At 38.2% G+C, this 27,534-nt stretch overlaps 1 protein-coding gene across 13 annotated transcripts in view; it reads left to right on the top strand.

Annotated features, from left to right (window-relative positions):
• The window catches only part of ptprt (protein tyrosine phosphatase receptor type T), a 475,570-nt gene that overhangs the window by 104,445 nt on the left and 343,591 nt on the right, over positions 1–27,534 (top strand). For all 13 annotated transcript variants that reach the window (XM_088070228.1, XM_088070218.1, XM_088070225.1 and 10 more), the window contains exons 5-7: positions 2,635–2,716; positions 4,418–4,533; positions 7,993–8,167. In XM_088070228.1, the coding sequence (XP_087926354.1) occupies positions 2,635–2,716; positions 4,418–4,533; positions 7,993–8,167 (373 nt within the window). The remainder of the gene's footprint in view (positions 1–2,634; positions 2,717–4,417; positions 4,534–7,992; positions 8,168–27,534) is intronic.

Raw genomic sequence — 27,534 nt, 5'->3', positions numbered from 1 at the left:
GCATACTCATGTAACTTTCCAACACAGTTTATGCTATGAAAGGTTCATACACTGAAAAGCATTGTATCTTATGTCCTTATCTGCTGGTGGTACTGGTTATCGGCCAAATGAGTTTAAATATATCGGCAAAAAAATCCATTATTGTGCATCCCTATTTGGAGTTGCAGATTGAGTTTAGTCTCTTAACAAGAAGTAAGACGACCAACAGGTCTCTTTCCTTTGGTGTATTCCTTTAATGTAGAAACACAAAGAAGTTGCTGTTTAATGACTCTCATTTAATCTCTGTGTGTAGGTGTGTGTGTGTGTGTGTGTGTGTGTGTGTGTGTGTGTGTGTGTGTGTGTGTACACCGGTGTATTTAAGAAGCAGAGACATACCCTGCTGTGTTGTTTTATCGAGGTAGCACAAACGCGACTGTGTTTTACCTAATGACTGAGCTATGTTCAGTAAATGAAGGCACCCCTGTGTTGTGCACACAGATCTGAGGCACACAGGAAACCAAAGTGACACAAACGTGTGTGTCTGTGCAAGTGTGTGTGTTTCCCTCCCTAATGAGGAGTCACCTCCCATGGAGAAATGACATTTTCTTGTTCAAAAGGGACAAAAACATTGTCATAATAAAGTCCAAACCACTGGGTGGGCAATGAAAACTTTCAGGGTAACCTATCACTCTGTTTTGAACAGGCACATTTTTTAGCATCTATATGTGTTGCAGTGGATAGTGTGTTGTACCACTTAAGCTGGGAGATGAAATGGTTTTTTGGGGTTGAATATGCACTGTGACTAAAAGAAGAAAACCTTTTTTACTTTTCCCTCGTCGGCACAGATTTACAAGATGAAACGCAACATTTCTCACATTTTCATCGCGTTTTCCTAATTTGATGAGCGTCTGGTTTGTGGCCATGTAAACACAGTTTGAAATGCAAGATGGGAATTTTCTTTTTACTCACTGGACAAATCACTGCCAAAAACTTTGGATTCTTTTAAAGAGAAAAACATGGAGGAAAGTGAGTGAAGCGGCCAGCATTGAGATGGAAGGCTCACATATCCTCATTTCGCCTTCACTGGGTAGTTAAAACAGAGAAAGGCAGGATGGTAGAAAGGAGTGTAACATATGATGAGGGTCCTATAATTTGAAAGGGTCATTTAACTTATTTTACACAAAAACAAAGAAAGCAAACTAATGTCCAGATATGGGTAGTAACCTGTTACAAGTAAAGCAGGAGTAAAAAAAGTAGATTTTTTTTAACGAAACAAATACTTCTCATGTTTATCCCATCTCATTTGAGCATATGTTTCTCGGATTTTAGGACATGTTTAGGATTTAAGGACTTTTCTAGGATTGTAGGATGTTTCTAGGATTTTAGGACATTTTAAGACTTTTGGACATTCCTTGGATTTTAGGACATTTCTAGGATTTTAGGATGGATCTAGGATTTAAGAGAGTTTATAAATTTCACTTTACTTTACTGTGAATTAGAAAATGGTTGGGGGTTGCCTGGCACCCTATCAGAGGCCAGATTTGGCCCGTGGGCCCTAGTTTGAGTGTCACTGGTATAGGCTTTCCTTATTTGTTTAAATAATTGAGTTGCTTATCAGACGTGCTGTTCTTTTTATTGCTTGCACAGGCCTGCGCAGAAAGTAACTTGTGTCTTGAGTAGTTTATTAACTGGGTACGTTTTTACTTTTACTTGAGTAGATTCCTCTTATGGTAATCTCTACTTTTACATGAGTCATTTCTTATGGGAGTAATCGTACTTTTACTTGAATATAGACTTTCAGTACTCTACCCCCCACCGCTAGTGTCTCTGACATCTAGAAACTTGACATGCATGCCAGAGAGAGGGATTTATTTTTTGAAGGAAAGGAAGTTAAGTTCCCACTTCCCAGAAGTCTTTAGTATTCAGGCCAAGTCCCAACTTATACTGTTGAGGATCCTGACAAGTAAAGCACAGAGGTATATGTGTGTGTGTGTGTGTGTGTGTATGTATGTGTGTCCCCCCGCAGTGTGTGTGTGTCCGCAGTGTGTGTTTGTGTATGAGCATATACGCATGGGTCAGGAGTGCATGGCCCCTTGACAGCCCTGCTGACTGCCTGTCACTCTGAGAGTGCTAAAAGTTGGTGGTAAAGAAAATCTGAGAGCGGGAAAAATGGAGAAGTGATATGATGTGAGAAAAGTGGACAAAGACACAAAAGAGGAATTACAAGAAGAAGGGAAAGAAAAAAATACAAAGAGAGGAAGACAAAGAGTGACATGGCTGAAAGGAAACAGAGAGAAAAAGAAATTAGAGGAACGGAGAGAGATCAAGAAGAGCCGAGGTCTGGGTGAAAAAAGACGAGAGAAAAAAGATGAAGAGGAGGAGGATGAGAGAGGGAAAGACGAGGGGAATGAAGAGGATGCTGTGTATGTGGTTGGCATACGGATGGAGACAGAAGGATGAAGTGAAGAGAGGAATAGTTGCTGACTTTCAGTGGAAAATTCCCCTGGGGTTTCCATATGAGCTTCACAGGGGAGTCAAGATGTTGCAGTTTGTGAAAGAAAGAGAGATTTTTTTTAAGTTTCATTACTTGCAGAGAAAAATGTGGCTCAACTTGATTCTTTCTTTCTTTCTGTTTTTCCGCCCTTTCCCTCTCAGGTGATATTCGAAGCGGTTTCAGTTCAAGGCCATCCTGGTTTCATCGCCATCGACGACATTCGAGTTCTGGCTCACCCCTGCCGTAAGTGACTGTGTGTGCATGTGCGTTTGTGTGTGTGTCTCGTTATGGTTGACCCTGCACAACTGTAGCCCCACTGAGCATCATCTGTTTTATAGCTATCTCACACACACACACACACACACACACACACACACACAGGAGGCTGTGTGAAGGACAGATTGTGAGGATTGCAGACAGATTGCAGAGAGCCAGGAAGAAGGTCCAAATTCAGGGTCTTCATCACTCAAATCTGACAGAAACACTTTGCTTCACAAAACTCCAGACTGCTTACTGCAACACTCTGTGGCCTACTTACCTCCCTCCGTCTACTCGCTGTTAAACTAAATTCTCTCCATCTTTACTTATTGGCACTTTGTGAGGTGTTTATATATATGTATATATATACACACACAGTAAATATACAAGTATTTACATTTCTTCAGTTCAACATCACTGGCATTATACAGTATGAGACCACAACAAAACATGATGTTGATATTGAATCTTGTGACAAGTTTGAAAAAGTATGTAAATGATAGTTTATAAGTTTTTAAAGCATAGTAATTAGATTTTTTGTTCGCTTCATTCTTCATGTTTGTTCTAGCATTATTTTGGATCAGTTTTTCATGTACAGTCTCTAGTTGGTCTCCTTTTTTTTCTCAGTGTCACATGTGACAAGTTGAAAGTGAGACCAGGTTGCGCTTGTCTTCACTTCAGGCTTTTTTTGGTCTGCTTGCTGTTTCTTTCTCTCTGAACTGCTGGCACAGAACACTTGGCTCATCTGTGCTAATCACTAATCAGATTCGTCAAAGCGCCTGAGCCAATGGTGAAAGACAAGAAGAGAGTCGAGGCATTCACTATGGTGCAAAGAAAAATAAACTAAACAGTAAAGGTTAGAGGGAACGTAAAGACCGGGAGGAGAGAGAAGATTGTTCTAGAAAGGAAACATGACTAAAAAAAACTCCTGAAATTCATATCTAAGTTCTTTTCATTTGTAAGAACCCGACCATTAGCGTCAGGGCGAATTATCATTGTTAAATGATCGATGCGTACTCCGTTAGGCTTATCTCTGTCTGCAGACAGGCAAAATGAAATTAACCATACGCTGGCTGGTCTCAATGCCAGACCAAAGTCACCCAGTGTCTGCAGTCTGTCTCATTGTCTGCCTGCTCATCTGTCTCATAGCCATCCCGTGAATATCTCTGCCTCACTCCAGACAGCAACATTAAGCCTTGTTTGATGTGGATTACTATTGTTGTGGTTTTCTTGCAAGCGTTGTTTCGTATTACCAGTGGCATCTGCTATTATAATCCAGCCTGGATCTGCTATGTCTTTAAAAACAAGATGGCATCTCTCAGTGGCCCTCGGGGTGCTTTAATACATAATTATGGAACTTTTGTTAGTTCAAAAAGCTCGACGACCTATTCAGACTGAATGCATTTTACCTCGAGATGCCTCTGAAGTACTCTCAAGTTTCAAAGATAAAACTTTTGATTTTATAAATAAGAATGAGATGAACTAAAAAAGCTTGAGTCTGAATGGTTTAGTGCACCGAGGTTTTCTAAAAATGTCGCTGAAAGAAAATCTTTATCCCGTGTAAAAAGGTCCTCAACAATTCATATTTTGAATAGTGTTTGTGCAACTAAAAATGCCTTTTAATCTCTCCACCGGAATAGTCTGCCTAAATCTTTACACAGTGTCTGTTTTCTGTGTGTGTTGCAGGTAAAGCGCCTCATTTTCTGCGTCTGCAGAATGTGGAGGTGAACGTGGGTCAGAACGCTACGTTTCAGTGTACTGCCGGAGGGAAATGGTCTCAGCACGATAAACTCTGGCTACAGGTTAGTACCTTCTCATCAGTGTGCATGAATGATATCAGCAGCAGTACATGTAGAGCTCGTGTAAAAGAGGGTCACAATACCGTAAATGTCCACATACTGTACTCCAAAACTGTGATAACTGATAAGTAATTGTGTTTTTTAGTTGCAGGTTTTCAATGTTTTTTGTGGAAATAAATGTTGAATGTAATGCTGCGCTGAGGTCCAGTAAGAAATACTTGCACAGATAAATTTATTGAAAAATGTAGTTATTAGTGTAGATTTACTTACATTTTTAAAAGTAATAATAATAGATTGGATAAAATAATGGACATTGTAACAATGACTTAATCCAATGGTATTTTGGACTCCCTTTCTGGAGCCCCACTTCGGCATTTTGGCCTTCTTCATCTTGAAGTTTGAAACCAAAAGTGAACATATTTGGGTGAGAGGGTGGAGCGAACCCTAACGCTAGCCGCTAGTTTGGTTAGCACAGTGCATTTACATCATAAGTTAACCAATAATGCTAATACTAACTTTCTGAATCAAAAAATAGGCTTAGGTATACTTACCTGGAAAAACTATTAAACTTTTTGGAGGATCGTTTAGTACAACCCAACGCTTAACAAGACTTTTTTTACACAACCAAAATGTTGCAGTTAACTTTCATGAACAAAAACACTGAAATTGTGACAGCTACGACTTTTTACGACTTTACTCTGTGAATCTGGGGTAACGTCATGGTTACGCTGCTTAACCAACATTGTCTCAGTTTATAATTTTTGAGTCAATTTAATTTATGTATTTATTTCTTAGAGACAGTGCATATTAGTATCGATTATTAATTTTTCATGAACGCTAACAAAATGAACTCAGGGTGCTATCGCTATCAATTTCATGTTTTAATTCAACACTTTTTAGATCACTTATTTTTGGCATCTCTGTGAGGCAAAATCATAATCAAGATTGCCTATCGGCATCATCATAAATGTCAAAAGAATGCAGTCTGTCACGCAGAATGCACGGCCGGGTATCTAACGAAGAAAGGGGTTATCATTACCATCAAAAAAGCCTTTCTTCAAAAAAATGCGTCGTTTTGCCATGTCATTGGCTGAGTTAAGAACGACTTTACATCTAGGAGGGGGAAGGTGTAAATTTTAAGTTATATCTTAGCCTTTTGTTAGGACTAACTTGTATGGTGCAACAACCTAAAGTGAGTTATCACGTGAATCACCCCCAACATTGTAGATTAAGCCACGATCGAACTTACGCACAGCTGGTGCAACAGGCTGCAGAACTTTACGTGAGGTTTTATGATTTTATTGAACTCCTGCAAGCCAAACAACAACAAGCTAATTATCCACGCAACATTATGTTGAATATTCTGCAATAAATAATATATTTTATAAAGTAGACCACTGTAGGAAATACAGCTATGATTTATTTATACCATTTTATTGAGAAAATAAAATACTTAAAAAAAGGAAAGCAGATTGTGGCAAATATCCCCAGCCTTCCCAGCTCCATTCCAGGATTGATTAAAGTCCTTGTTCCGCTCTGCACTGATGACTCCATCTCTGCACAAGTGACGTGTGTGTGTGTGTGTGTGTGTGCGTGTGTGTGTGTGTGTGTCGTGTGCATTCATGCTTATATACTCATTCTAGTTTACATGTGCACTGGCAAGCTCGCATGTTTTCACTGCACATGGGTGTATACTGCCGAGAACGCTGCTGTGTACAGTAATGACATTTGCAATGGAGAGCAGTGACCCTCCTGACTGGAGGTCTGTTGGGGAAAGCATGTTCCTCCAAATTGGCACATAATACAGCAGTGGTAAAGGAGATTGGATCTGGAGACATGGGGATCATATGCAAAGCAGCGCGGTTTTGAGTTTCATGTCTGACTTGCTCTGTTCAAATTGCTTCTGTTTCCTGCCAGGTCTTTGATATCAGTATGGGGTCCTCTCTGTGTTATTTGCTGATGCACGACTCTCAAAATCACTGTAAATTGGTGGAATTTAACAAACAACTAAAAATACTTCATAAACTGTTAGAGCAACACTCGGTGGTTAAGGTTACACTTGCCTTTTCACTGGATTTTCTTCCTCATGATCAGATGCACATAATCATGCAAGGCCTGATTATGTGCATCTGATCATCCATTGTATTATTTCTGGGTTTCATTCTGGGCTTTTGCCTTAAAATTTGTATTTTTTACTATTTTCTACCTGATGATGTCATTTTACCATATTTGGCAAATGGAGAAAATACATGCTACTTCCTCTAGGTGCACTGTCACAATCAATGTTGCAGCAAATATTGCTGTTAAAATCAGAAAAAAAATCTACTTTGCATGTAGTATATTGAACATTTTTCATTTTTTTCATTTATAAACATAGTGGCATCATGACAAATTGTCATTTAAAGGGTTAAATTTCTGAAAATTAATGAATATTTGATATTTATGATTAGGACTATTGTTGGTTAAAAAATTAACTCAATTAAAGTAGAAAATGATATTAATGTATAATATTTTTTAAAGCTTGCTTTTGAAAAGCACATTTTGTGCACAGAGTGATACGACTATGCGTAATATGATAGCGGGCCCTAAGGGTTAAACACTTGATACTTCCATGCAACATTTGTGTTTGTATTAATGATCAGATCATAATTCCCCTGCACAATCTTATCAGTTAAATTTACATTTGATGCAAGAAAGATGCCTCTCTTTTTATTTATGTTCCACCCCTGTAAGAAGACAGCAGCCATCCTGAGCTCTTAAAACAGAGATTGTGTTTCAAAACCATACTCAGCACCAGCTAGAACCAGTCCCACCTTTAGTGGGGTTAAATGGTATTGAGGACTCCAACCTTAGGCTTAGGGGAGCCGATGCAAAAATCTTTGGTTGACCCTTAAATGGGATCAATTGCAGCAATTTACTTACTGACATATATCACTGACAGTACAAGTTTTTATATATTTACATGATAATACATTTATTCTTACCATTAAATCACCTTTCAAGAGGAAGTATTCAAACTGCAGTTATTGTAAAAATGGTGCAGTTGAAACATGCACAGACATGCTATAGTGTAAGGGTAAAAGGCGAACTGCAACTATGTTCAAATGCACCAAAATCAATCCATGCTATGTTATCTGGAAACTCCAAAGTCAGTCAAAATAGTATATTTGTAAATGTCTGTACACTCCTTCCCTCAGCAGAGTTGGAATTGCATTACTTGGGTAAGAGTGTAAAATTTAGACTCTTGTGGATACAATGAGCCAAATGTTGTTCATGTGTGATGATGTTAGTCCCTGTTGATATTGGAGCTAAGGGTGTTTGGTGGTGGTGCTGGAGTGAGTGAATGAGGATCCCAATTTGAAAAATATCGTCCCCCTTTCTGAAGCTCCTGTAGGCTCACCTGAGAACATGCTACAAGGTTTTTGCCAATTATTGACTGCTCTTGTCATTCTCGTTATGCAGCAGTGGAACGGTAGGGACACGGCACTGATGGTGACCAGGGTGGTGAACCACCGACGTTTCTCAGCGACCGTCAGCGTTGGCGACACATCGCAGCGCAGCACCAGTCGCTACCGCTGTGTCATCCGATCCGACGGCGGGTCCGGGGTGTCCAACTACGCCGACCTCATTGTCAAAGGTAGGTTCTGCTGTTCATCTTCCTTCACACGAATAACAAGTGAGAAGGTAAACTCCCTTAAAACCTGAGTGTTTGTGATGAATTTCAATGGCTGGAAGAAGAGCGACGCTTGACAAATCTGATCAGTGTGGATGAAGGAAAGTGGGACAACTTCTTTAATGTAGAGAAAGTGAGAAACAAGCCTGGGTTGTGGTTCAGTGTGTGTGTGTGTGTGTGTGTGTGTGTGTGTGTGTGTGTGTGTGTGTGTGTGTGTGTGTGTGTGTGTGTGTGTGTGTGTGTGTTTGGCTGTTGCTCATTAGTGCTGTGAGAATGCTGAGGACAGAATACTGAACAGACTTCAGAGCAGTGACTAGAACTCACAATGAGCCCCTTTTCACTCCATTTCTGTCTGTCTCTGTCAGTCTTTCACTTCATTTTCTTTCTTCTTCTGCGATGTTCCTTTCCTCTCCTTTCTCTCAAGGTTTAGAATAGACAGCAAAAATTGTTTGTTCATTAAAAATTAATTTTAAAGCCTTTTTAAAAATTCTATAAGAATATTTTTGGAGGTTCCAATTTCTTCCAGTGCAGCTGTAGTTTAGCAGGAATACAGAAAAATTTGGGTTATCTCACACCCCCATCCACTCTTTGGCCTGTCCAGTGTCGTGTTCTTAGTTTCCATGTCTTCAAACCCACAGAACTCTATTTTAAATTCCTCTGAAGACTCCAACGTTTCCAGAGATGCCAAAACCTCACAGAAATATGTATAACACGTTACACTGGTAATCCATTTTCAATGGGGTTGCAATAAAAAACACGTTGTGTTTCAAACAGTAAGTGTGCTTCACTTTCACTGAAGTGCACAAACAAGCAGAGAATACATGATGGAAATGCTTCACTGGCAAAAAATTATTTGGGTTATTTGGGTCTAAGCCAGTGACACTCAACTTATGGCCTGAGGGACAGATCTGGGCCCCAATATGGCGCTCGGTGGCCCCCCAACCATTTTCTAACAAACAATAAAAAAAATATATATTTTTTTTACTTTTAGTTTGTATAAATTCCCAGAGTGCATAAAAAACATCAAAATAGTGCTTGTTTATCCAACACATTGCCAGTGGACGATCCTCCATACCCCCTGACAGAAGTCCGAGCTAAGCCTAATGTCCTAAAGTCCTAGAAATGTCCTAGAAATGTCCTAAAATCTTAGAATTGTCCAAAAATACTGGAAATGTACTAAAATCTGAGAAATGTCTTAAAATTTTGGAAACATGTATGCAGCTGCAGTGATGGGCCCCTGGCCTCCTGTCATCTTGCAAAAGTGTCCCCCTTTGCAAATCAAGTTGAGTATCTCTGGTCTGAGCTGTTAAATTCACAGTAATACTAATCAAAAGCAGCAACTTGATTAAAAACAACAGCTCTTCTTCTTTTCTCCTGCCTGTCCTTTCTTTCCTCTCCTTCATTGCTCTTGTTTCACCCCTCCTCACCTCATGTTTTCTCTTGTATTTATCTGCGCCGCTCGACAAATCCCCTCGTCGAGGACATTCAAATCCTCTAATGCGATCTACTCAGCTCTGCCCTCACATTCAATAAAGGGCAGAAAATATTAAGAATTCTCTGTGATTTTCCATCCCACTCTCCGTCTCATGGTTCATGTAAACAACAGGAAATACAGCGCTGTCCTGCTGAGAGGGATATTGATGTGCTGAGGAGGTTGGATAATGTTGTTGCGCGGCCTTTGATAGAGTTATAGCATCGCAGCTATCCGTTGTTGTCAGAAATAATTACATTTCTTTACCTGTTTCCTGGTCTCTTTCTGTTGCACTCTGTGTGTTTTGAATTCTTTCTTTAGTCACGCCTCACTATCAGCTCATGACGTTTTCTATTGACCAAATGTTAGTGTAAGATCAGTAAACAGATTTAATAAAGGTCATAGCTATTGGTAAACATAATGGTTGCTGAAACATAAGCAGTATGTTGCCTAAAATGTTACTCCAATGTTACATCGGAGCAGTCAGTCCGTGAATGTCTGATTTAGCCCGTATGTAAACAGGACAGGTCATTGTCCAAAGAATTTACAGCCAGCATGTAGGAGTGCTGATCACATTTCTGTCTGGTATTCCAGAAGAATGCAAACATTCGGGGTGAATTAAAGGGGTAGGTAGTTTAAACGAAGATACCACTGAAAATGTTTTGTTTTGAGAATATTTGTCGTCAAGGGCTGTTGCCAAAAATGTAAGACAATTCAAGGAACGTATTGAATCTACCCGTGGGACTCGTTTAGGCTAAAGAAATAGTCAGTCCTCTTGCTGATGGTTTTGTTGTTTACCTTTGTAGGTCATAAAGAGGCATCAGTGTGAGATTGAGACCTTGTCATAGCCAGTTAAAAACTCAGTGTAGCTGTTTTTACTGTATGTTACAGAGATAACACAGAGCTCACTTTATATTCAGTGGTAATAGTTAGCGCTGGGCAGCCTACTTGTATACTTGCATGTTTGCAAAGGGCAAAACAATCGACCATGGCCACTGATGTTTTCCCTGTCTTGTATCCTTTAATACATAATCCAACCAGCAGAAAAACACCTCCCAAGAACTCTGTATGTATTCTCTTTTTAGGTGTCCTTGACCGAGACACAGACGCGCCATGTGCTCAGTCACTGTAAAGCTGAGTTTATGCTTGGTTGCTTGACATTCTCCGGGGTTGTCTTTTGACAACATTTCTGCGCTGCACCTCGACCCAAATTTATACCTCGGGAACAAAGATAGAAACACAGAAGAATTGTTTTAAAGTTAAAGTATAACATACCAACAGACACTTTATTTATCAGTATATGCAGTGATTTTTTTAACAATAAAGTGCTTACAGTGAAGTTTAAAATAGATGTCTGAGATACATTTCTAAGATTATTTTTATTTCTATTAAACATAAATAAATATCCTTGTGTGGTGCAAGTGGGAATTGAAGTGTTTGTTTTTTAATGGAATTTTAAATTGCATTACTGAAATGCATTTAAATGTAGAGTCGCGCCAGCCTAAATTATGTTCTCAATGCATATTTGGTACGAATTATGCTGTTAACCTTATTTGGTATGAAGGATGTTTTAATCTTGAGGGAGACTGGAGTGTGTGTGTGTGTGTGTGTGTGTGTGTGTGTGTGTGTGTGTGTGTGTGTGTGTGTGTGTGTGTGTGTGTGTGTGTGTGTGTGTGCGCGCGCGTGTGTGTCTGTGTGTGTGTGTGTTTGTTTGTATGAGTGTGTGTGTGTGTGTGTGTGTGTGTGTGTGTGTGTGAGTGCGTGTTTTGATTAGATGATAGTCCAGGGACTGAAACTGTCATTACCATCTGTTAGCAGAACACAGAGACTGCACTCCTGAGATCGCCCAAATATGTGCGTGTTCCTCAGCCTGCTGAATGTGTCTTTTGGTGTGTGTATGTGTTCCAGTGTCTGTCCTCTGTCTGTGTGTGTGTATGTCTGTGTGTGTGTGAAGCTCAGGTGCTGTCAGCCATGCACTGCGCCAGGGGAATAACCCAAGCCAACACAGTGAACAAGAGCTGCAATATTACACATGCACATCCCTGAGTACCTCTCTCTGACACCCTTTGTGTGTGCAGTGTGTGTGTGTGTGTGTGTGTGTGTGTGTGTGTGTGTGTGTGTTTGTGTGTGTGAAATGTATGTGTAATTTGTGTATATGAGTTATTGTCCTTGATGTGTGTGTTTTTGAGTTTCCTCATTCTATTCATTCATGTGTGGTGGGATCATCTGCACGCAGCTTAATTTGTCTCTGGGTGTGTGTATCTGCATGGCTTTTCATTTATGTTTTCATGTGTGAGGTGTCACGGTTATTGTGTGTCCAAATTAATCTCTGTGTGTGTGTGTGTGTGTGTGTGTGTATTTGTCTGTTCTCCTGGGCTGCTAAGTGAAATCGGGGTTAATTAGTGTGTTGTTCAGCCAGGTGTGACCGCAGGAATCCAGAGAGAGACGCTTCCCCTGTTGCAGTGCCCTCTGTGTGCACTGTGCATGACTGTGTGTTTGTCCCATGTGCTCATGCATGCATGTCAATCTGTGACACGATGCTGCGGGCCGGCTGAACAGATGATGTCTTCCTTGCTGACTAACATAAAAAAGACAACTGAAATTACATATTTGGAATCAAACTAGCTGCCCTCTGATGTGTTAAAGCAGAGTTAGAAAAAATCCCACCTTTTTGAAATCAGTAATATGTCAGTAGAATGACACTCATTCAAAAGAGTACAGACATTTTAATTTAAGTGTCTTAATAACTCTGATGGCACAAGTTTCAGCTTAAAAAAGAAAAAAAAAGTGCAGTCAAAGTGCTGAATTTGGCTTTTTTTCTCTGCATTTCTGGGTTGAAATTGTATGCACTGCTTTTTGCTGCAGTGTCTTTTTTGATAGTACCACTGAGAAAAACAAAATAAGAAATGTTCTGAGTCCAGCCTACACATGGTGGCTTTAAGTAAAAGTATACAATCATTGAAAATACAACATAATTATGTATCTGAAAAAACTAATTATGTGACTTTTTATGCATAACAGTCTGTATGTTTTCCATCGGCAGCCTTCATACAAGTGGGTAGCACAAAGCATATTATATCTCCTCTGGACCATACATTTAATTCCCAATGATTAGCATCAAAATAACAATCTCAAAGAATTAGGAAACATAACAACTTCGACGACAAATGAAACTGAAATTTTAAAAAAGTATAGTACAATTTCTATTTTTACACAATCTTTTGTTAGAATCCTTAATACTTTATATTGAACCTTGAAGAAAAAGAGTTATATAGTTTATATATAGCTTTTATAGTTTCTACTTTCGCTCTTGCCGATGCACAAGTGAAAAAAGCAATGGAGGTCAAAAGGCAGAAAGGAGAGATATTAGTTGCGTATTAAATACAAGCTCAACTTCACACCTCTCTTTATATCTCTCCATCATTCAGTGGCCACTCTGTCACATCTCCTCACATCCCCATTCTCCTCGTATTCACGCCTCCCCCTCGCTTCACACCTCCCTTTAAGTTCATACTGTATATGCTAAAGAACACACGCAGCACCGGGGTTTGTTTTGAACATGTTCTTCCTTCACTTTGTGTAAATGACACGACAGATAGAAAAACATCACTTCTACATGAATAAATGGGAGAGAAAGAGTAATTATTTGCCATTGTGTAAATAGAGAATAAAAGGAGAACAAAAGAGGATTATGAAGAGTTTCTCTTAAAGAAGGTTGAAATAATAACGTTTTCGTTTGAAAAACTCAGAAAACAATCCACTGATATATGTGCTCATACACACATGTGAACACACACAGTGTCCGGTTTGACCGGACAATAAAGGATGTCCTTGAAGAACATGTTAGTGAAAATGACTTAATACAATACACACACACACACACAGACACACAGACACACAGACACACACACAGATGTTTCTCTCTGCTCCTGTGCGTTTCTCATTTGTATGGTTGTAGAACAGATGCAGTAAGAGCCCCAGGGCAACAAGGTCTCACCATACCCCCGGCTGTGCTTGTGTGTGTGGGTGTGAGAGAGTGTGTGTACGTGTCACAGAGTGTGCAAGCTCGCATGCTGACATGTCTGTGTCTTGGGGAGTATGAATGTAGGCTGTGTATCTGCATTTTTGTGTGTGGGTATGTTGTGTATAGGTCCCAGTGTATGTGTGTGTGTGCTGTCTGTCACAGATAAGACTCAGCAGGGCGTAGCAGAGATGCAGGAGAGCCACTGTCAGCCGGTGCCCTGTGGACACCATGTAGAGTGTGTGTGTGTGTTTGTGTGTGTGTGTGTGTGTGAGTTCCCCAGGAACACTGCTACATCTGAGCTTCCCTGGGTGGTCATAAAGCTGATTGTAGTCCAAGAATTAGACCCAGAAGTGCCACCGCAGTGTGTTAGTGTCTGTGTTTGCATATGTGTGTGTGTCCATAGAGCTTTCTGTTTCCCAAAGCTCATTCCCGGCATCTTCTATCTGTCTGTCCCCTGATAAGGAAATCAATAGGAGCGTGGACAGCTCAGCCCTATGTGTCAGATCTGTGGAAGCCCACAGACGCAATGAACTCTCACTGGGTGTGAACGCAACACAACTGCCAATTTATAAAAATAACTGCTTAAAAAGTCTTTGACTTTCAAGTGCAGTAGCTTTTTTTCCAAAATGAGATATCAAACATTTGAAAAGGCACACTTAAGAGACGTCAAACATCCAAAGAAAAGTCGCAGGTACCTTTACCGAGCAGCTGGCAGTTGTAGCGTAATACTTAGATAAATGATTCCACCTTGTTTCAAGCTCAAGTTATCTTGTAGTTATCAAAGTACAGAAAGTTCTCTAATAAAGGCTGGTATTCAAGTAATGAAAGAAAAAAGGGCAAAGTGCAACAAATTTCAAACAGTTAGTGGGTGTGAACAGTGTTCCTGTCAAAAAGAGTCAAAATAACAGAAATGAAAACGACAAAAGAGTTTTGTACTGAGGAAATGTGTGCTTTTTTTAGGCAAAGAATACAGGTGAACCCCCGTCCAAGGCTGAGTGGGAGCACATGCAAAAGTCTATTACCGCTTTTACAGAGAATGCACTACAGGGTCGCAACAAAGTCCCCTCTTTATACCACCCCTGCATTTTTACATAGAGCCAAACAACAACGGCATCATTCTGCTCTGCAGTGTGTTATTATGCACTGCATCGTGGCAGCCCACAATCAAAAGAGGCACTACCAGCGTGACATGTAACACAAAAGCATCGGTTTTAGTGTGACATATAATATGTGTATCAGCAACATGTTTTAATCAATAATAAATGCATAAAATGTCAGTCATAATCATTTACCTTCCTGATTACAGGGCAGATGCTCATGTCCTCTACTCTGAGGAAGAGGAGCTCCTGAATCTGATTGTTTTTCCCGTTTGCAGATATTTGCAGCCTGTGTTCTTCTTTGAATTAACTGTTTGATGGTGTAGTCGCCAGCAATGTACGAAGTTGCAGTTGTTTTTATGTGTGATGATTTTAATCCCCATAGTAAGACCATTTGAAATTGCCCACGTTTATATTAGAGCTCAGGTGTGTTGGTGGTGCTGGAGTGAGTGTGGATGAGGTGCCCAGTTTGAAAAAATTTGTCTCTCTGACAATATTTCCTAATGGCTGAAAAAATTCAAGCTCTGCTCATGATATTTTATTTGACATCTCCTAAAAATAAAAATATAGACCATGTTGGTTACTCGTACAACATGGATTGAAGTGACTGTGATTTGGTGAGACACTTGCACCTATAAGGATAAAATGATGATGCAAAGCTATGAAATATACACAGAATTAGACACAGGGAAAAAATATCATCAATGAACGATTGTTCATGAATTGATGAAACTTTCATTTAAGTTTTATGAAGATTTGCTCCTTGAGCATTTTATGTGAAAACCTGTGCAAGTCTGTTTATCTGCCTACATCAGCCAGTGTGTGTTTTTCTGTGTGTGTGTGAAGGGAAGCATACACCCGTACAGCGTACACTCCACCTGACTCTTTAACCATGTCCTGAGGGCTTGCCTTAGGGGATAAGTGTGTGTATGTGTGTGTGTTGTGTTGTGCATACCGGCCAGTTTGTCATGCCGTTGGTATTCCATGTCCATTGCTCTTTCATGTGCAGCGGGCTGTGTGTGCATGTGCTTCTCTGTGTGTGTGTGTGTGTGTGTGTGTGTGTGTGTGTGTGTGTGTGTGTCAGAGAAACTGGACACTTCACACAGAATTTCTGAGGAGAAATATAAGTAATGCATGAACAGGTACAGTGAGGAGAAGGAGGAGGAGGACTGGAGGTGAGAAAAGGAAAAGAAAAAGGTAGAGAGGAAGTAGAAAGAGGGTCAGTGAGAACTGCGGGGAGCAGCGAGGAGACGATGCTGTGAGGAGGTGAAAAGTTGAAACCAAAGACAGGGGAGCAGGAGATGATAGTGAGGAAGTAAAGAAAAGAGGTGAACTAAAAGTGTATAGCAGGAGATCTAAAAAAGCTGAAGATGAAAGAGAAGGAGGAGGAAAATAAGAAGTCAGAGATAATAGGGCTGTAACAGTTTGTGTATTCAAAAAAACAAACAGGCGCTGCTGCACGCAGCTGCGCCGTATGTAGATTGATCCTCTGCATGTGGAGTCAAAGTTTGCCAGTTCCACCTCAAAACTTTTAGCTTTATACTGTTAAGAACATATGCTGTGATTAGCACAAAAAGCAGTTTGGCAGGCCATTCAGCCACACTATGGTGAGCGTAATTGAAACGCCAGAGCTGGAAAACCTGCGTTCCAGATCAGCTGTAAAAGCTGTAACACACTCTCACTCCCAACTAGGGATGGGCAACGAAACCCAGTAATAAACAGGCACCAGGGCCAAATTATTAAAAACCAGAGTGGCAATAAGATTCAATGTTGACAGTTCCGCTACTGGTATTGGAGAAAGTAAGAAAGTATATTTCCTGTTTATTTCGGTTGCGTAAACACTATGTTTTTTCAGTTTTTATCTCAACAATTCCATTTAGAATTTGCAACAAGATTAAGATATTAGTCTATGATGCATTTTTGCTTTGGCTCTCAGTCTGGTTATACTGCTTGTCACCACAAGTACAACTGTTTTGCACGTAAGGGAAAAAACAACGAGAAATCTTAGAAAACATTTAGTGAATAAGCATCATATAAAGGCAGGGAGTCTGTGGCGTTTTCGCCTGCCTAGCTTGAATTTCACCTCCACCTTCACCTCTACCCCAAAACTCAGGTATTTTGTAGTCTTTGATAGCGAGTTCAAAACGATGCTTTTTCTGAATTTTAATATATATACTGTTCTTACAATCATAGAAAATAAAGAAAAGTTAATCTGTTCTTTTTTCTTTCTTTTTTACCTTAATGTCCCCCAAAAAGTATCGTTGAAGTACTGGATCGATGAGCAGTATCAGTGAGACTAGTAGTACTGTTAAAGGCTTAATGATACCCATCCCGAATCCCAACGTCACACAATGATGCTAAAGTTAATCCTTTAGGGTCAGTTTTTGACGATCAGGGACGGTGTGCCAATTTACACAAGTTACATACATTGTGCCCTTTCAAAATAAACTTCTGTTTTCGCAGGAAAACTACAGTTTTCGCTCATTACATGCATGCAGTCTGATTTCAAAATTAACTTAGAACATAGGTTAAAAAAATAGTTTTGGGGTTTAATTGCTTAGTTTCATGCAAAAAGTGGTATGTGGTATTGCTTGTTCAAAATAAATGAAAAGAAATGTGTCATTATGCATTTGTATATTTCCCACTGTACCGAAATCACACTGAACCTTGTCTCCTCTACTGGTGTAGTAACCAAACCATGAATTTTGTATACTGTCAAACCTCATTAAAAGATAAGACAGAAAGATGATTAGGTTAGTAATGTAGATCCATCTCTGCAATGACAACAGTAGAAAACAGAGGAAGTGACCAAACCAGCAAAAAAGAAAACTCAGAGCTGACAGGTTCAAACCCATCAGCTGATTCTGTCACTACCCTCATCTCATTGAACTCCAACCTGCTCACTTTCATGTGGATCCGAGCAGCTAAACTCCAAAAATATGTAAAACACATTGAGTAGGAGAGACGTGTCCACTACCAGTGTCCCGCTGCTCCGCTCCTGTGAAGCTGACAGATTTCAGACTAATTCTCATTTCATTAAAAAGTCTCGCAGAATATTTTTGTGACACTAAGAAGATCAATGTCTCTTTTAGTCTGTCTTTCGCTGTCATTCCTCCGATTCTCTAAGCTTCCCCCACCTTCTCTGCCTGTGTTTATATTTCAGAGTTAAGACTCTATCTGGGACTTTTATCCTCAGCAGCTTACAGTGAGCGAGCAGGTAGAAGTTTAATGTCTTCTCATGGACATTTTGACAGAATTGATGTGGTTATGTGACACAATCTTACAAATTTGGGGAAATAAGCTTAAAATCAAAGGATGTGTTTGCAGTTGTAGTTTGGTTACCATGGAAAGATGAGACACGTTTGCTGTGTGACCTTCACCTTCTTAATATCTTCCTTGTTGACCATATTAAGGAGCCTTAAAATTAGAGCAGCTAAATCAAACATTTGTATTCAGATAGACAGTAACAGGCATCAAGATGAATTGACATAACTTCTACGTGAGGTGCTTTGCTGTTTTTGCTGCAATTTCAGAAATAACTGAACACCAGTAACGACTGTACATATACTCCATAAATACTGAAAGAAAGAAAAAGAGAAGACACATCCTGTCACACCACCATTGACTTTTGAATGAATTAGGTAAATGTATATATTCATGCTTTTAAATTCTTGCTTCATAAACTTTTATGTGGTTGGTCTAAAACACTGATACTAAACTTGCAGCTTGTGGGCTAACTCTGTCCCCAGATAGAGTGCCAAGTGCCCCCCAGCCATTTTCACAATAAAAATAAAGTGATTAACACTGGGATTTTTTTGTACTTTTAGCATATATTAGGTGCCAGAGTCCATGAAACAGCGTCAAAGTAGAGCTCCCAATGTCATAAAAACCTAGAAATGTCCTAAAATCTTCCTAAAAGAGCTTTATTTAAAAAAGATCATCATGGCTAGGCTTTAAATAGGTATGTTATTTACTCTTGTAATATTATATACACATGTGACGTCACATGCATCGCTGACATACAGTATGTCATAAGCGTAGGATGCTGCACAGCAAACCATGTTATGAAAATCACTCGACCGTCCTTTGGCTTCACACTGGACATGAACATTGGGCTCCCGGTTGAAAATCTGAAGTGCCATAAGATGTGCAGCTCGGTGTGTCTCATGCCGCTGCTAAAGGCTGCCTCTATGTGTTAATGTCTCAATGCCACCAAACAAATGTCAGTATTTAAAAAGTTGGCAATAAAACTGAGTTTAACAAATCAATGTCCACCTAGGAGTGTAGTAAAGAGCATCTTTAAAATAAAAAAATGTCAATAGAAATGAATAATAATAAATCCCTCTCTCAGTTCAGTGACGCTGAGCAGTGTCACAGTTTGTCAGTCAAAGCGAACCTGCAGAGCTTTAAGGACAAAACATTTCTTCTGCTTTTCCAGGAGGTTATTTGAGGGAGCAGAGGCTCTTGGGATTGAAGACGATGTGATGTTTGTGTGTAAGTGGACTCAAATTGCTTGGAGTGCAGATTGAATGTGTTGGTGCGTATGTGTTAAAGATGTTTATGTACATCTGATTTTATGTTTTTTGTGTACCTGCATCTGTTCGTCTGGCTCTGTGCTGTGGCGTGTGTGTGTGTGCTAAGAGGCAGCACATGACTGCCACTGTGAGTTTGCTGTGAGGAGTGGGTAATCAGATCTTATTTCCCATGATTCCTGGCTCTCCCTTAAGTGTAAAATACACTTTGTTTGCCCCCAACAACCCCACACATTCATTTTATTCACAGCTTTTCTTTCTTTCTTTCTTTCTTTGTAATTCCTCCCTCTCTCCAGTCGATCCTCTGTGATGGAGTTTGTGTCGTTGGGCTGTGAGTCTTTCACTAAAGTATTCTTTGTGACCAAGAGGTGGAGAAGAATGTTCCGACTGTGTGTGTGTGTGTGTGTGTGTGTGTGTGTGTGTGTGTGTGTGTGTGTGTGTGTGTGTGTGTGTGCGCGCGCACACGTGCACTAGTGTTGAATTCATTATACCAAGTAATGGGCCTAAGGGAGTATGGAGTGTGTTACTCACAACTCATAGGTGTATGCACACACAGGCGCATGCATGCCCACATGCACGTGTGCACACACACACACACACACACACACACACACACACACATACATGCGAACATGAATAATAGGGGACTATCTAAGTGTACTATCCAAGAGGGAACCTTTATTAGCAGTCATTTTAAAAATACAAAACTAGAATTGAAAATTTACTTTTGAGGTCTTCTTTCACAATATTACTGCAAATGTGATTTTTACAATTTTTTAAAGAAATTGCCAAGAGGGGACCTGAAGCCTTGAGCGACGCCTGCTCTATCAAAGGGGGACATCCATATACTGCAGTCAAACTGGTTTATCCTGGTTCTCTCACCTATAGAGTGCTTCTTTTTCACTAAAACTTCATTTGTATCTTTAAAAATGGGTATGTAAACTTTATTGCTTGCAATATATCAACATTTTTTGTGATAATAAATATTACAGAAATAATACTTGCCAAAGCAAAGTATATCTTTTAAAAGAAGGCTCCATAATCCTGTAGATTCAGTTTTATCTTACTATTTACTGTTAATAACTTTATTGTTGTCTTTGTTTTATATATGTATATATATATATATATATATATATATATGTATATTTAGACCAGACCAATTGTAACTACCAATGTATCACCAAAATTCAGAAAAATAAATCTATAAACGAGTAACATTATACATAAAATGATCAGCAATATAATTACTTATTTTAATAAATAATATATTTATTTTAATTAGTTAATCACTATAAAATGATTTAACACAAGTCTGTGACTAATCCTTAAAAGCTGTTTGCTTCCAAAAAGAAAAGAAATCAACTGTGACATGACAGATGAGCTCAGGTCCAGAGAGAAGTCAGTGCGTTTCTTGGATTTTGTTGAATCTGGCTTTCACTTAGCATAGAGTCTTAAATTGCATTTATAGATGCAGTGATGAACTGTGTTCACTGTCAGTGGTTTCAGTGTCCCAAGCTCATTTTAGATATCATGTTGGTATTTAATGCAGTGCAGCTTTATGGGTCAAAGGTCATGGCCATTCATTTTTGGTTTTTAGCCTTGTCCCTTTTATGCAGAGATTTCTCAAGGTTCTCTAAATCTTTTCATGCTATTATGGCAGATAGTTAATGGATTTGAACAGCAAATATCTTGTTTTGTAATGTATTCCTTTGTGTTCACAATAGTTTTTCAGTGATGGATGAAACACCTGTGTTTGTTAGTGTATTTAGCATTATCTAATCTAGACCCATTCAAGATGTTTGTTTTTTAATGACTACAGTCTGTAACACATACTACACACACTGGCATACAGCATTGTCACAGTGCACAGAGAGTGTGCGTGAAGTGAAAGGCACATAATAAATGTTACGATAAGTTCACAATGACACTCAGCTTTACAGGACTTACATTCCAGTATTGTAAACTGAAACTTTTCTTTAGGCACTTAAAGTTTAACTGGTATGTTAGTGTTTTTGATGGGCATTGAAATGGTGATGAGCCACCAACAACTCATCCTCAAAACCATCACAACAGGATACATCTATGAATGGGCCTTCATAAGTCGCCCCCTGTTTGTACTCTTTGAACTTTGCACACCAAAAGAAAAAAAAATGTCCACACTCCATTTCCTTTGTAAGAAAACTAAAAAGGAGTTTTAAATTAAAATTATGTAACATCAAACTTTGACTTGACCTTTAAAATTGTTCAATTTCCAAAATACTTACCTGACCAGTTTTCACAAGTAGTGAATGTCAATCAAGTTTTCAACATACTTGTGTTCTCAGTCTGTACTTAAAGAAATGCAACTTGTTTGTTGGTGCACATTACAGAAGAAGGTCCACCCTTGAGTAGGATATAATGACATGAGTCCACTGTTGGCTGGTACATAATGTCACAAGTTCCTTCTTAGATAGCACGGAGTGACATTCTACACTCAACCATATAAAGCACATACAAACATATTTAATAATACTTGTGAAAAAATCTCATCTGAATAATGTTACATTTCTTCTTCAAATATGATTTGTTAGTATGTTTGTGTAACAGAATATAAAGGCTCAACTTTAGTGGTTGGCTTAACCTTTTATGGCTTGATACTGTATTAATGGGAAATTATGCCCATTTCTAAAATACATACATATTATTTCTATGATCTAAGGCAGTCTAAAACATTAGTAAATATGGGCAACTCTGCTGCCATATCCAAAAACTGGAATGTTTGTGATGTCATGTGATATAAAGTGTAGAAGTTGCTCATTGATATGAAATTGTGAAAGATTTTCTAGATGACACTGAGAACAGCCAGAACAATGTTATAAGTATATGGGAACATTTTCTGTTACAGAACTGACAACACCAATATACTAAAGTCTCATTTGGGTTTAAGGGATAACAAACATTCTGTTGGTCCCCAAAATTAGGCTCTCGATGAGCAGAAGGAGCAGCTCCAGACTTTATACTTCATGACATTACAAGTCTGAGACTTCTTCTCTAGTGTCTAGATCAGAGATATCACATACACTGGCTGATCCTTGGCCATGGAAAAAACATACTGGAATTCCTACTTTAGATGTTCACTTTTACAGTGAAGGGTTTTCCCAGAAAGGACCAAAACGATATAAAGGTCAGCAAATAGTATTTGCTGATTAATCATAAAAATAGATTTATTATCAGACTTTACTGGAAATTCCCATTAAGAGTTAATATAAGCACAGGATCTCTTTTACAATGTATGTGCGTGCTTTCAATTTATATGCATAAGAATGCATTTTCTTTGTTGATCAACATTACAGAAAAAGGGCCACACATATAGAATAAGCGACGGTGGTCCCAAGTTGGCTGGTACATAATGACACAAGTTCCCTTTGGATAGGACAGTGATATTCACACTCCACCATAGATTAATGAAAAGAAATAGAAAGGTATTTTGTAAAGAGAAAAATATCTAATACAAAAATGTATCTATTCAGTAAAGCTTCTCATTGTTTAGTAAATTGGCACCAGAAATGTTGCCATTGTAGCTTTTTAAAATAAAGGCTATAATGTGAACACAATTATAACTTGTCTTAATATTCACTGTGACGTGACAGATGAGCTCAGGTCCCATGAAGTTGGCAGTGTTTCTGGATTTTGCTGATATCTGGCTTTCACTTTGCATAGTTAAGTCTTAATTTGCATTTATAGATACAGTGATAAACTGTGTCCACTGTCAGTGGTTTTTTAGTGTCCCTGAGCTCATTTTGTGATATCCTTCAGTCATGTTTGGTATTTAATGCAGTGCAGCTTTATGGGTCAAAGGTCATGGCCATTCATTTTTGGTTTTTAGCCTTGTCTCTTTTATGTATTTCTCAAGGCTCCTTTTCATGCTATTATGATAGGTAATGGATTTGAACACCAAATATCTTGTTTTGTAATGTGTCTCCATTGTGTTCAAATGAATAGTTTTTAGTGATGGATGAAACACCTGTGTTTGTAAGTGTATTTTAGCATTATCTAATCTAGACCCCATTCAAAGATGTTTGTTTTTTAATGACTACAGTCTATAACATATACTACACACACTGGCATGCAGCATTGTCACAGTGCACAAAGAGTGTGCATGAAGTGAAAGGCACATAATAAATAATATAATAATACGATAAGTTCACAATGACACTCAGCTTTACAGGACTTTAAATTCCAGTATTGTGAACTAAAACCTTTCTTTAGCACTTAAAGTTTAACTGGTATGTTAGTGTTTTTGATGGGCATTGAAATGGTGATGAGCCACCAACACCTCATCTCAAAACCATCACAGCAAGATACACATCTATGAATGGGCCTTCACTAGTTATCTTCTGTTGACCCATTCAAAGAGGTTTGTGCAACCCAGAACTAAGTTTTTATTATTGTTATATCTATTTTTTGGTTGTTTTTGATAACTATAGTTGGTAACACATAGAGTTGTAAATTAGTTGGCAAAACACAGGGCTGGTATACAGCATTGTCACTCGTGCACAGAGAGTGTGCATGAAGGCATGTGAGATGCTAAATAAGTTTACATTGACACTCAGCTTTACAGGTCTTTACATTCCAGTGTTGTCAATCAAAACAACTCTTTAGCATAAAGTTTAACTAATGTTAATGTGTTTCTGATGGCCATTGCGTTAAAAATTCAGACAAACAGAGCCACTGAGAGCCAAGATGCCCTACTGCTTTAGAGGGCCACTTAATCAAATAATTACCTTTCAATTATTTCAGTGATATTACATACATGTGGTTATTATGTCACTTCCCAGCAGATGTTTCTTCATGTGAAAAACATGTTTAACTCCTTTTTTTGAATAGCTTGTAGTCAATTGTGCAATTGACGACAAATGTGGAATTCTGCTTGTATTTCTACTCTTTACAGTTTAACATTATTACCCAACATCCACTTGTTTAACACAGGAAAGAGGAAAAGCCATGTTTCAGTCTGATACAACATCTAGGATATGAGAAGTAAGCAACCTGAAGCCCAATGTGTAATGTCCTCACGACCATAACGACCATCGCCAGCTAGAAGAAACCATCCCCGCACTGCAGGGAATCAAGGCCTGACAGATTTTCACAGGCTGACTTGCAGAGAATCAAACCCTCACCCACTGCAGGTCACTCACTTCTTAGTGGCAGCAGTCTCCACTGTTCAACACTCAAAGTTAGGATCTGAGAATCATATGGGTGCTGGTCACTCCACCTCTTCAGTGTAGAAGAAATTACATATTTTGTCCACTTCATCAACTGAAGGCCAAGTAAATATAAAATATATCCTATAAAACTGTGTGTGAATGTAATAAAGACAGATTGCTTTAAAGAATGCACAAAGCCATTGAATCAAATGTACATAGATCATACAGAGATGAATAACATTTTTTTTTCACATATGGAATACTCAGCCTCTTTTAGGGATGCATCTTACTCCATAAATGTAGTAATTTTTACGGTCGGTATCATCTTTCTGAAGCTGGCATTACTGTATTATAGGCATCATTAATAATTTGTTAACTGACTGTTAATTATACTTTTGTCAATACTCCTTGATAACCAATGAAGAAATGATAACTAATTAACTTTACCCATTATAAGTAATGTTATAGATTGTTATTTTATTAGTCAAATACCAAGACTTATACAGTCTTGTATAAATACATAAACTAAGTATTAATGGTTTCCAACTAATTTGTAAACCTTTGTAAAACAAAAAAGTAAATTATACAATATAAATATCTCTTGGATAGATAGACCAAATATTTATAACACTTTGTTAACTATTAATAGTTGGTTTGAAAACTGTTTATAAACATTGTTTGGATGGTTTCTATAAAGTTGCAACTGCTAATGGTAATAAACTGTTAAACTGTTAACAAATACCATGTAGCAGATCTTGAAAATACTATTTGGAAGACCATTATAAAGTTGCAGTTGCAATTTAAATCTTTTGAGTCACTTAATAAATAATGTCTTTCTAAGCACTTTGTAAGGTATACATACATGTTTGCCCTTCATTAAATTTTTAATAGGTTACAAAAGTTGCAAAACAACAATAACTCCACTACATTTATCTTTGGCTCAAAGTTGCATGTCAACATTGACTTTCTGTTCATATATGTGTTTAAAATGATAATCACACAATCAGGACACAAACATGTACTCTTTATGTAGCTCACCTATAAAACATTTAAAAAGGGCCAAATTAGTTTTACTCATACAATCAATAACCATTGACAACATTTTAACTATCTAAATAATGTTTGTAGATGCTTTACAGAGTATCTAATTCTTAGTATTGTTTTACCTCTTTAGTTAAAACAAGAACCTTTATTATAATTAGAATAATGAAATGTAAACTTGAGGCAATAACCTGTGCAACATCAAAATGGTATGTCATGAAATAACAGATGTAATCATTAGGTAACTGAATATGTTCAACTACTTAAATATCCATAATAGTACAAGTTTTGAAAAAAAAAAAAACAGTATTTAAAATGGAAATTAAAGTAAAGAATTGTATGCTCATCTACAATTTCAGGGTGTTCTTCCCAATAATCCGTGGATGTTGTACTAACCAAGATAAGCAGTGTGTGCTACTTGTTAAACCCAGGATGGGGAATAAGCCACGTTTCAGTCAGTCTAAATCAGATACAGCATCTTGGATATGAGAAGTTAGCAACCCCTTAGCTCAATGTGTCATGTGCTAACGACCATCATCAGCTAGAAGAAACCATCCCCACTTGCAGGGAATCAAGGCCTGACAGATTTTCACAGACTGACTTGCATAGAGTCAAACCCTCACTCACTGCAGGTCACTCACTTCTCAGTGGCAGCAGTCTCCAATGTTCAACATTCAAAGTTAGGATCTGAGGATCATATGGGTGCTGGTCACTCCACCTCTTCAGTGTAGAGGAAATTACATATTTTGTCAGCTTCATCAACTGAAGGCTCATAAATCTAACAATATATCTATAACACCATGTGATTGCTTACTTAATAATGCAGAGCACCACTGAATCAAATGTTTAACATCTTAGAGAGATGAACAATTTTTTTCACAAACAAATGAATATTTAACCTCCTTTAGGGATGCATTTCGCTCCATAAATGTGCTGGTAATTTTACATGTCAGTGTCATCTTTCCTAAGCTGGCTGTTAACAGACTGTTAATTTCACTTTTGTCAATACTCCTTGATAACTAATAAATAAATTGCAACTACTGATGGTACACTGATACACTGATACACTACTGATGGTATATTGTTAAACTGTTAAAAATACCATGTAGTGGATCTTGACATATTATTTGGGAGGCCATTTTAAAGTTGCATTTGCTGTTTTAAATCTTACAGTCACTTAAAAAATGCTTGTTTCTCAGCGCTGTGTTAAGCATGCATACACGCTGTTGCTCCATTAAATGTTTTATAGGTTAGAAAACTATTTATTTTCATATATAAGTTCAAACTGATTTATGACCAAACCTTTTAAATTTATATCACTGCAGCTCAAATGAAAAGGTTCAGGAGGTGAAAAATGGACTACATAAATTCAACATTACAGATCAATAACAAAACCTATGTTACAAAACTACAATAATCCACCATGTGTTTTTCTTTTGGCTCAATGTTGCATTCTGACATTTTATTTCTGTTTCCTGAATATGTTTAACATGATGATCAGACGATCACTCTTACTCTTTAGTTTTGTTTTACTCCTATAGTTGAAACCAAACCTTTTATTATGATTAGAAATAATTAAAATGTTAACTTGGCACAATAAACTATAAAACATCACAATGGTTTGCCATGAAATTCATGTAATTATTAGGTGATTAAATATGTTCAAATATTTAACTATCCAGTAAAAAAGTACTACTTTGTATCAGTATTCAAGCTAGTGGGAATTTGAGTGGAGAATTATATGCCCAATCTGTAAACTTTTAGGATGTTCTTCCCAATAATCCAGAGATGTTGTACCAGGTAAAATAAGCACTGTGTGTGCCACTTGCTTAACCCAGGACAGGGACAGACCCATGTCTCAGGCAGTCAGAGTTGGATGTAACATTCTAGCTAATATAAATTAGCATCTCTGAAGCTTAATGTGGAATGGCCTATTGACCATCGTCAACAACAAAGAAACCAACCCCACACTGCAGAGAA

The sequence above is a fragment of the Plectropomus leopardus genome, chromosome 2 (genome assembly GCF_026936395.1).
Source record: "Plectropomus leopardus strain MGB_pleo_1.0 chromosome 2, ASM2693639v1, whole genome shotgun sequence".
NCBI lineage: Eukaryota > Metazoa > Chordata > Actinopteri > Perciformes > Serranidae > Plectropomus > Plectropomus leopardus.
Note: the sequence above shows the minus strand (reverse complement) of the source record. Positions and strands in the feature narration are given on the sequence as shown.